General features: G+C 43.6%; 1 protein-coding gene across 5 annotated transcripts; it reads left to right on the plus strand.

Annotated features, from left to right (window-relative positions):
• The first annotated feature begins 433 nt into the window (after positions 1 to 433).
• Positions 434 to 11,310, plus strand: Gaba-b-r1 (gamma-aminobutyric acid type B receptor subunit 1). Of its 5 annotated transcripts, none has more exons than XR_011731449.1 (13): positions 436 to 1,257; positions 1,490 to 1,596; positions 3,390 to 3,488; positions 3,593 to 3,727; positions 3,891 to 4,061; positions 5,008 to 5,506; positions 5,605 to 5,732; positions 5,810 to 6,102; positions 6,247 to 6,490; positions 6,795 to 7,038; positions 7,171 to 7,565; positions 7,914 to 8,295; positions 10,355 to 11,310. XR_011731449.1 is itself a non-coding variant. In XM_071774277.1 (13 exons), exons 1-13 carry the CDS (start codon positions 1,188 to 1,190, stop codon positions 10,396 to 10,398), a joined length of 2,583 nt encoding a protein of 860 aa, XP_071630378.1. In that variant the 5' UTR covers positions 439 to 1,187; the 3' UTR covers positions 10,399 to 11,310. The 5 variants fall into 5 exon arrangements, 4 of the variants coding, with proteins under 4 accessions (XP_071630379.1, XP_071630377.1, XP_071630378.1 ...); XM_071774277.1 differs by having other exon boundaries at positions 439 to 1,257; positions 7,914 to 8,067; XM_071774279.1 differs by having other exon boundaries at positions 440 to 1,257; positions 7,914 to 8,067; positions 8,131 to 11,310.
• The last annotated feature ends 46 nt before the right edge of the window (positions 11,311 to 11,356 follow it).

The following is an 11,356-nucleotide window of genomic DNA, read 5'->3' on the forward strand; positions in this document are numbered from 1 at the left end:
GATGTCATCATGAGTTTTATGTTCTACCTGGGGGATTCGCTACTCAACCCTCCAATCTCCCTCATCTTTATTATCATTATCATTTAACTGCGTCTTACTATTATAGAGGAGCATCTCGAGCATTCGAATTTTATTATCAAATTATCAAATCTCATTCATCGAAACGATTCTTCGAGCGAGATCGACGAAGGGAAGAATCTCCCCTTATCAGCGCGATTGTCACTCGAATCGCCCGCGCCATATTGATTTTCACTCGAAGGCGAGCACCGAGCGTCGTTTTCACGGAGCCATCCTCGCTGGCTCGCTCTCACCCTCTCGTTCTACCTCCTACCCCACTCGGCACGGTCCCGGTGACCCTCCAGGGGGTTGGGAATCGATATGAATACGCCCGCGAAGAGGAGCGCGCTCACCGCTGAATCTCTCTCTCCGCGTCTCCGCTACCGCCACGCGAGGTTCCCAGCCACGGGCCACGCGAATGCGGAATCGTGCCCTTGCGCGAGACCGGAAGTACGAGCGCCGTCGGCCGTCGGACGTCCCCTCCGTTTCGTCAGCCGCCTGCCGCAGCGAGTGTGACCGCGAATCGTCGCGGTCGTCCCTCGCGCTCGCGCGCCTGTCCGACGGGGACGACGGGGATCGAATCGGCCTCGGTCTCGATATATCTCCGGGAGGCCACCTGGCCACCCTCGCGGCTCGCCTACCCACTCGCACGCGAAACTCGCGCGCGACGAGTAATCCCGGGCGAAGCGCGATACTCCAGTCGCGCCGAGTGTATTCCAGTATTCGAAAACTTGGCCAGTTCCCAACTGCGAACCGCGAGGATTGCGCAAGAGAGCTCTCGCGCGTGCGAGAAGAACGTCCAACTCGCGTGGAATTGAATCGGGAATAAGGAGAGACGAGGAAGCTTCGGGAAACGGGCAGAAGGAATTGTGCGTTGGAATTGATTTTCGTCGATCGTGGTGAACGAGTGGCGAGAGGCGACGGGACGGACGAAGAGGAGAGTGACGTTCGCGCGAGGAGATTCGCGGGCGATCGAACGCGCACGCAGCGTCGTGAGACCGACAGAAGGAGAGGGTGGAAAAGAGAGAGAGAGAGAGAGAGAGAGGGAGAGAAGGGGAGGGAAAGAAAGAGAAAAAGAAAGAGAGAAGGTGTTCGATTAGTCGGGCGACGAGGTCGATCGGGCGAGGACGATGGCAGTGAGCGCTTTCTCGACGACATTGCACACCACCGATTTTGCCACTACGTGTCCCACTACACCCGGTATGTCGTAGGAGAGAGCTAAAGAGAGAGCGAGAGAGCGGGAGAGCGAGCGAGCGAGCGAGCGAGAGAGAGAGAGAGAGAGAAAGAGCGCGAGAGAGGGTTGAGGGAGGGAGGAACGTACGATTTTAGCGAGCGAGCGCGAGAGAGCTAGACGCCGCTGGCGGAATGGCGTGCGGCCTTCCTCATCGGCAATGCGCGATGTTGCTCGGCTTAATTGTGATTTTAATGGCAGCGCTCTGGACCGAGGCGTCGCTACCACCCGAAGACGAGGAGGAGAACGTTCTGCACATCGGCGGTATCTTCCCCGTCGCCGGAGAGGGCGGCTGGCAGGGTGGCCAGGTAAGGGAGCTTTAGAGACCGGTGATCCTCCCTTGGTCCCTTTAAAACGTGAGCCGCGAAAACTAGAGACTTGTATGATTACGTCGCTAAAGGGTGAACATTTATTTATTATATAACATTACAACGACGTGTCGTGAGGTACTTTTCTTTTTATTTCGAGAAAATAAACACAGCAAGCTAGGAATTTTTTCTTTTCTCTTTGTAAGATGGAAGTTGCTGAGTTGGTAAATAGAAGGAAAATACCCAAGGCTCCGTTTACAATGATTTATTTGTCAAAATTAATTGTAATTGGATTATTAATTAATGTACGCGACGTATCATCGATAAAAATTGATGATTGCTCTGATATCTTCTTCGCCCGAGAGAACTTCATATCTACGAGAGCTTTAATCGACTTTCTCAGAAGCCAAATCAATCTTATTTCGTAAAGAAAAGGTAAAAAATCAATAAAGTTATAAACTAATCGTATGCTTTGGTACTAAAATTAAGAAATTTACCAATAGTGCGGTCTGAGAGGCTTAAAATTATCTTTTTTTTTTATAAATTCAATAACAGATACGGATCGTGTCTGCCTGTTCATTTTGTATGCGCGTTACGAAGGGGGACGAATTGTTATGCGATCGTTCCTCGCTCTCACGAATTCCTCTCGATAACCTTGTGACATCGATAGTAAAATGTCCAAGACAAACTTCGCGAGCCAAGACAAACTTTGGAGATCAGATTCCAGAAGTTCCCTCTCATAACGGCGAGCAAGTTTACTATGAGGGAGGAACGTTTTTCTTTGCTCCCCTATTTGCAACCAACCCCTGCGCGTCGGAGCGTTCTTAAAGCCAGACTCTCCAAGGATCGTGTTAAATCCTTAGTCAATTTAGTGAAGCACGCAATTTTTCACGAGCCCTAAAAGCTCTTGTATTTACAAAACGGGTCGACAGCAACGATAATAATAATAAGAAGAATCGAGAAATCGCGGCTCAGTAACTCGCCTCTTTATTATCCCGTCATAATTATCTCTCGCCGGAGCATATTTTCTTCCGGATCGTCGCTATCCGACATCCGCGGTAGTTTACCGAGAAAGTTCCACGAGGCATTCATTATTTTTCGCCAGCGAACGCGTTTAAATTGCACCCGCCCTTGCAACATTGTGCTCTTCTACGACGCGGTACTTAATTTCGTGCTTCATTCAAGGATTAAACGCAATAATTTACTTTTTGGTAAATAATGCAGTATTTAATTGTTGCTTTACCTAAGAATTAAACGCGATCGCAGTCTATTTGTTTTTGTACGCGGCGTAAAGTTTGCACAACCACGTATAGTAATCTGCATACACAATGAACTGTTTCGAAAAGTTCCCCGGAAGTTCCGCAAGTTTACCGAAGAACTATTAAGTTTCTGACAAATATTTTACGATTTTATAATTTCTATAACAGTACACGATATCCTATTACGAGTACGAGGAAGCTTACTAAACTGTACACATAAATGAGATCGTCCAGTTAGTTAAAACATATAACACGGCAAGGACGTATTTCCAATTTTTCATAGACATATTCCTCCGAATATCCTTTCTCATAAAATTCTCTTGGTTTTTCGCGTGCGAAATTTAATACTTTTTCGCCACGAATATTTACGTCGCGATCGCGATCCCTCCTGATGCGAGGAGGCAAAACCTTGGGGTTTTTAATCGCGAGCAACCCTTGCACGAACGGCACCGCTCTTGACCCCGCGTGCAAAGCCGGCTCCTCATCAAATTAGGGGATTAATCAAGCTGAATTGCATTATCATTTATTCAACAGGCTTGCATGCCAGCCGCGCGACTGGCCTTAGAGGACGTTAATCGCGAAAAGAACTTGTTACGCGGATATAGGTTGCACCTCCATTCCAACGATAGCGAGGTAAACTCACGAAGATCTTTTCAATGGCATTATAATGGCGGACGATGGTCGCCGCCGTCGCCGCGATAAAATTATCTCTGTAATTTATTACCCCTACATTTCAGTGCGAGCCCGGCCTCGGCGCATCCGTAATGTACAACTTACTATACTTTCCACCCTATAAATTAATGCTGCTAGCCGGGTGCAGCACGGTATGCACCACGGTCGCCGAGGCGGCGAAGATGTGGAACCTGGTGGTGGTGAGTATACCTACCCATTTTCTTTCTTACTCCGTCCCCCCCCCCATCCCCCCGATCGCGTTTTACGCGAATCTCGTATTTCATCGCGGCCATACGTGTTCTCGTGGTATAATAAGAAATATGAGAACATCTTTATGAGAACATCTTTGATATTTATCCTCAGCTCTGCTACGGCGCGTCGTCGCCGGCGCTGTCCGACCGAAATCGATTCCCGACCCTGTTCAGGACGCATCCTTCCGCCACCGTGCACAATCCCACGAGAATTAAATTGTTGCAAAAGTTCGGTTGGTCTCGGGTAGCGATACTGCAGCAAGCCGAAGAAGTGTTCATATCGGTAAGAATATCAAAAACGTACCTTACGCTTGTCTCTCACGAAGTTGAGAAATCAAAAAGTGACTCTAAAGACAGATTTCTCGACTTTTGTATACTTGACAAATTTCAGAAAATATCTTTATATTATATACAGAGTCAACAGAGTGTGTAACAAGGGACAAACTTCAGGGGATGGTAGGTCTCACCAAAAGAATCAATTTTTATTGAGGAACCCTTGTTTTCCGACGCGTCCTTGAACAGTTACGCTCTGATGTACATCACTCCAGTCGATGCTAGGGAGGAGCTAATTAAGAAGATTATGAGGGCTTTTGATTAAATCAGGAACAATATTAAAATATTCCAAGCAGGAAGAAATTCAATGCTACACAGATATGATAAATATAATCAGGTGCAATAGCAAAAAATACAATTAAATATACCAATATACTAGTCCACACGTTCCTTAATTTCATTTTGTATATTTTGTTTTTTTACATTTTATTTACACATTTTATTACAGAAGGTGTTCAAAGTGCTTATCTTACGCCCGATTATATCTATCATGTCTGTGTAGCATTGAATGTCTGCTTGGAATATTTTAATATTGTTCCTTGATTTAATTAAAAATCCTCGAATCGTGATCCTTTTAATTAGCTCCTCCTTAATATCGATGTACATCAGAGCGTAGCTCCGCAAGGACGTATCGGAGGACAAGGATTTCTGAACAAAAATTGATTCACTTGGTGGGACCTGCCATCCCTTAAAAGTTTATCCCATGGATCTTATTACACTTTATATATTACTTACCTGTATTATATTACTTGCCTATCTAAGAAAATATCTTTATATATTACCTACCCTGCAAGCTGATCGGATTAAGGATTAAGGATTAATAGCTGTCTTTTGCGTGATGAATCGCCGTCAGTATTATAAATAGATGGTAAACCTGATTCGTAAAATTGTCATAGACCGTCGAAGATCTAGAAGCACGGTGTAAGGAAGCTGGGATAGAGATAGTCACTCGTCAGAGCTTCCTGTCAGATCCCACGGACGCAGTGAAGAATCTACGCCGTCAGGACGCGCGGATAATCGTCGGCCTGTTCTACGTCGTAGCCGCGAGACGGGTGCTATGCGAGCTCTATCAGCAGAAGCTGTACGGCCAGTCCTACGTGTGGTTCTTCATAGGCTGGTACGAGGACGACTGGTTCGAGATCAATCTGGAAAAGGAGGGCATCACCTGCACGAAGGAGCAAATGCGAATAGCTGCGGAGGGACATCTAACCACCGAGGCGCTCATGTGGAATCAGAATAACGACACGACAATCAGCGGCATGACCGCCGAGGACTTCCGAAAGAGATTGAACAAGCTGCTGAAGGACGACGGTTACGACATAGATAACAATCGATATCCGGAGGGATACCAGGAGGCGCCCCTTGCCTACGACGCCGTCTGGTCCGTCGCTCTAGGTGAGTTTCTCGGATACACGCATGAATATCCAATAAGTTGACAACCAATAATCGTCTAGCTATATCGATTTTTTTTTCTTCTTTGTCTCTACCATCAGCGTTTAACAGAACCATGGAAAGGCTGAGCAAGTTGGGAAACAGTTTGAAGAACTTCACTTACGAAAACAAAGAGATCGCCGACGAGATATACGCGGCGGTAAACTCGACCCAGTTTCTCGGAGTTTCCGTACGTAGTGCCGCAGCTGGAAAATCACTCGTCCGCTCCCTTCAATTTCTGGCTACGTTAAAATCTTTTTCCCGCAGGGTTACGTCGCGTTCAGCTCGCAGGGCGACAGGATCGCACTAACGCAGATCGAGCAAGTGATCGACGGAAAATACGTTAAATTGGGATACTACGATACGCAGAGCGACAATCTGACGTGGCGGAACGTGGAGCGATGGATCGGCGGCAAGGTGCCACAGGACAGAACGATAATAAGAACCGTTTTGAGAACAGTGTCACTGCCCTTATTCATAAGTATGGCGACCTTGTCGATGCTCGGTATCGTGATAGCCATTGGATTGATCGTATTTAACGTCTATAATAGGCACCGAAGGTATATATATACGTATACTATACCTATCATACTATATCGTACACTATATCGTGTTGCATTCGTTAATACGTTATCTAACATATACCGCGGACCAGGCCGCAATCTACAATCGATAGCTAAACACAACCGATGTCTACTTTTCAGAGTTATATATTCGTCTCATCCCACCGCCAACACGATAATGCTCTTGGGAATAATAGGCTGCTTCTTGGCCGTGTTGTGTATAGGAATTGACGGTAGGTTCGTGACGCCGTGGCAGTTTTTGATAGTCTGCCAAGCTAGAGCGTGGACGATGTCGGTTGGTTTCACCCTGGCGTTCGGGGCCATGTTCACTAAGGTGTGGAGGGTCCATCGACTCTCTACGAAGGCGAAAGCCGATCAAGGAAAAGTAAGTCGTAAACTAACTACGGATAATCGAGTCTCTCCGCTGGTAAAGCGGTACGAATGATCTTTATAATATTTGCGAGCTGTAGCGCGATGTGCATGAAACATAGTTCTGCATAGTTATCATATATTATTCCTCCTCCGCCAGACGACTCATCTGCGAAGACAATCGTACCGCTTTTCCCCTCGAGTTCCTCATTAGTAACGAGACTGATTTTTAGTTTTTCATGAAGATGGAACCATCCTGCATGGTTTGCTGTTCCCGCTCGTATGTCCCGCATCTTTAACCTATTCTCGATTCCTTTTAGTCATTGACGGCTAAACAAAAAGTTTCGTCTATACAGAAGAAGATTGAGCCGTGGAAGCTGTACGTTATGCTGGGCGGGTTGCTGTTAGTGGATATCATCCTCCTCGTCACTTGGCAGGTGATTGACCCGTTGCGTCGGAGAATCGAGAGCTTCGCCCTGGAACTGCCGCCTTACACAGACGAGGACGCAATGATCAAACCCGAACTGGAACATTGCGAGAGCGAACACAATAGCTTGTGGCTCGGTGAGTGCAACTCTTGACTCAAGAAGACACGTGCACGCAAGTGTCAGAAAATAAGTACTGTGCGTGTGAACCTATATAATTCTATCACGATGTAAAAGTCGTGTACAGAAATTGTGGAATATCTTTTTCCAGGCTTGATCTACGGTTATAAAGGAATTGTTCTTGCTTTCGGGCTCTTTCTATCTTACGAGACGAGAAGCCTCAAAATCAAACTGATCAACGATTCTAGATACGTGGGAATGTCGATATATAATATCGTAGTTCTATGCCTCATAACGGTACCTGTGGTAATGGTCATCTCTAGCCAGCAGGACGCGAGCTACGCCTTCTCGGCCCTGGCCACTATTTTTTGTTGCTTCCTCAGCATGGCCCTCATCTTCGTGCCGAAGGTCATCGAAGTGATCAGGCATCCCCGAGACAAGTCCGAGTCGAGATACAATCCGGACGGCGCGGTATCTAAAGAAGAGGAAGAGAAGTATCAGAAGCTGCTCACCGAAAACGACGAGCTTCAGAAACTCATTGCCGTGGTAAGAATACAATGTCGGTGTTATTGCGAAAATAAAACTTATTTGTACTGATGGAGTAGAATCGGCACACTAGAAGTGTAAATGTTTAAATAAATGCTATCAAGAGCTATGCGTTGAAGCGTTTAGCTTTCTTTTAGCGTGCTCTAGCGAGACCGTCACTCCGCCGACTCCGCGTTTTTGCTGTTCTCTTCCGTTACATTCTTTTGTCTGTACAAGCTTCACATTTCTTCTATAAAAATATTTCGTTTCAAACCCGTTCTAAAACCATGTTTTATCGATTAATTATCATATCTGCTGTCATTATGTACTCTTTGATTGTTCTTGCATATTCTATCCTATGTATTTCAGAAAGAGGAAAAGATTGTAACTCTCAAGCAGAAGCTGGCTGAACGCGACGTCCTGAAGGGAACCGGCACGAGTCGTTGCAGGCAAGGTCAACCGAAACAGTCCTTCATCATTGCTGACTATCCCACCGGCGAGGGGACATCGGACAGTGCTATCGGTGGGGGTATTTCCATTTGTACAAAATCCTCCCGCGCTTCCGCTTCTGATGTTGAGTTTTCAGAGACGTACTTATAATCTCTCCACACACACGAGTAAAGTCAGGCCGCTACGGACATCCTCATGCATTCGCGCGATACATTTGGGACCTAAAGTTCTTTTCAATCGATCTCGGTGATTATCGTTACGCTTCGCTTTTAAATCGAACGTATTTCCGATATTATTTGTCGTAAGTATCGATGGGTACGTACTTAATTGCGTGTTTCTTCACGATGCACTCTCTCGGATGCAATGTCTCGTTGAGTGACCGGAGTACACGATTGTCCACGGTAGCTACACCGCCACGCGACGACAACACGGACGATGAAATATCAAGTGACTGCATCTGCACAATTTAAAAGAATAATAAAACGCCAGAAACTGAATCGCGATTTTAAGTTATTAAAAAAAATGGCACATGCATTTTTCCTCACGCAATTTCCGCACGATAAATTATGTTACGTTACCTTCATTGACTACAGACTCGGTGAATATAAAAAAATAATCTATTAATACAATAATAAAATTAACAAATAAAATGTTAGTGTCATGTTAACGTGAATGTTAGCTCTTCATCAAATTGTTTAGAGAATTTTTTGAATTGTTATTAATATAATTTATATAGTTTGTCGCTTTAGTAAGAAAATACTAATTTCGTAGCTTTAGTACATCGCTCTCTAAATATTTAAATATACAAATATCGATTAATACGTATATGTGGAGTAGTAATTTTTATCTTAGTGTACTAGTAACTCTTCCTGCGAATTCGGATAAACGAGAAACACACGATTTAATGATATCTGGCCTATGTTTCGTGAAAGTTTTTCTGAAAGTTGGCCCTACCTTTCTAACGACAATGTGTTCTTCTTTCTATAATTATCTACTGTTATTGATTAATTATTTATTGGTAGAACGACGTGTGTATTTTTATAGGTAGCCCGATTCTTATTAGCTGTTGCGTAGATGCCCGCGATTGGATGTTTGTGAAATTATCAGAGGTGTATTTTTCAGCACCTGTGAGAAAGTACTCAACCGGATTTCCTTAGCGTAATACAATCGTATCCTATGGACCAAGTTACCCCTCTCCCCCCGTGGAATTAACGTTTTCAGGGATGAAGCTTTTAAGTGTTTTATATCTTGACTTTTAACTCTTTTATCGAGGAGCTATATACTCAAAGGAAAATATAACGAAGTCGTTTAAGCCGTTAACGTTGCCATCGTTTTCAGTCAGGCATTTATATTTTGATATTTTTCTTAAAAATATAATGAATGAACAAGAGAAAAACAAAAAATTATAACAAAAAAAAATTATAATGAAAACGAAACGTGTTCGCTGAATGAAAGGTAAATCTAACTAAACAGCAAAATATGTTATTGTTCCTCCGTTGTTTCGAACAAGAACGAGGGACCTGAACTATCTGAAGTTACATTCTTATACCGGGTATGTAATTTTCTCGTGAACTATATCTATCTCATGAAAATGTTTATCTTTCCAAACAAGATAATAAGAAAGAATAAAAATATATTTTGAAACGCACAATATATATAAATATAATAGACATGTTATATTTGAAATAAAAATGAATTATTCAACCGGTATAGATAATACCGCGGCTACAATTGCAATTTGGATTTGAACATGGCTCAGGATGATATTTATAACATGCTTATCATTTGTTACAGAGCACGTGCTTATATACACAAAGCAATTTATGATGTTTACGTTAGGCCTAAAAATAATCTGTACGATCACATGATTGAGTTGTTGCAGTTAAATCTCGTTAGAAAAGTGTCGTGTTAATTGTGTACAGTACCAAACCGTTGTTGTAAACCTCATGAAGCGTACTCCCAAATTTGAAGAGACAAGAAACCAAAAAATTGCAATTTGGTCTATAATCCGGATTAAATGCAGTCGTACATCATAGACGCGAAGAGTGTGCTAACGAGATTTAAATGCTTATTCCATGCCGTTCGTTTATAATTTGGGAGTCTTGATGAGGTGAAGTGTTGCATTACCGTTTAGCATTTAATGCCGGAAGACGCACGATTGTTAATTTTTGATGAACGTTTTTGACAGAGAGCACCGGACGCGCGTGGAATCATTTTCCCGATACTTACTCGGGTATAGGAGGACGTATTATACGTTTCCGACTTCCAAATCATTTACGGACGGATATTCAGCATCAGCAAAATTTGTCCATCCGCGAATACGCGAGACTTATGGTGTTTTGACCTTCTGTTTTTTTTAGGCACGCAGCACATCGCCGAAATGTACGAACTGCACCGACTATGATGCCAAAGCAATACACACACAAACGAGCGCTACGCTTGCGACAAAACTCTCTTCTAAAACTAGTATTAAAATCTACATGCACGGTCAATATCGCGAATCGTAATAATATACGCGAGTCTTGGAACACGCCAAACGTGAGAATGACTCTTCTGTATAATGTCTGAGACATAATTTCGCGACGACGCGCTACGGGAAGCCCGTTTCGTTGCGCGTACTTAAATTGTAAGTTAGTTTATAGCGTTAGTTTATGGAATTGTTTTATATGTTTCGATACGATTCGACTGCGCCTTAGAAAGAGGAAAAAGAGCGAAAAAAGAAGAAGGAAGGATACAGTATTGAGACATATATATATATACATATAATATATAATACGTTACGCGGTTATTACGGTTGTCTATCGCGTGTTCTCTCTCTCTCTCTCAGGCACACAAAAACCGAAAGATATGTGAAATCTGTCTCGTCGTAAATCCCGTGTGTAGGCATGTGTATTTAAAAACGGAATGTATAATTTCTCATTTTACGGTACCTACCACGCGCGCTCACCCCACGCAGTATTTTTTACTGTACTCGTTTTGATCGACTGCCGCGCAAACGGCGCTTGTAAGTCTAGCATTATACATTATATAACGATAGTCCTATCGAACTGTTGAACGAAAGTATCACATATATGTACGTTAGATTATGGAGATATTTATTTTTAAGTTTTTGAATTATAAAATCCGTTAAAAAAAAAACAAAAAGTCGAAGGCTCTACCTAATTATTAAACCCTGGGATTGTTTACTCGATCCGAAAGCTCGCGTGATGGCTCGCGCTAGGCGCGACGATCGGCGTGATCGCGGCTGTTCATATCTCTACGTTGTTTCTAGAGTTGAGATTTTAATAAAGAAAAAAGTTTAAATGCTGCAGAGTCACCACAGAGTTTATATCAGTGCACCCTCTCCTCGTGCGAATACGCGT

The sequence above is a fragment of the Temnothorax longispinosus genome, chromosome 3, assembly GCF_030848805.1.
Source record: "Temnothorax longispinosus isolate EJ_2023e chromosome 3, Tlon_JGU_v1, whole genome shotgun sequence".
NCBI lineage: Eukaryota > Metazoa > Arthropoda > Insecta > Hymenoptera > Formicidae > Temnothorax > Temnothorax longispinosus.

What these genes read in the sequence shown, in the direction of transcription:
- Gaba-b-r1 (XM_071774276.1), top strand. Translation starts at nt 1,188, where the DNA reads ATGGCAGTGAGCGCTTTCTCGACGACATTGCACACCACCGATTTTGCC. An exon ending in TACGTGTCCCACTACACCCG is followed by an intron (nt 1,258 to 1,489) that starts GTATGTCGTAGG and finishes TTTTAATGGCAG; the next exon opens with CGCTCTGGACCGAGGCGTCG. An exon ending in CCGAAGAAGTGTTCATATCG is followed by an intron (nt 4,062 to 5,007) that starts GTAAGAATATCA and finishes AAATTGTCATAG; the next exon opens with ACCGTCGAAGATCTAGAAGC.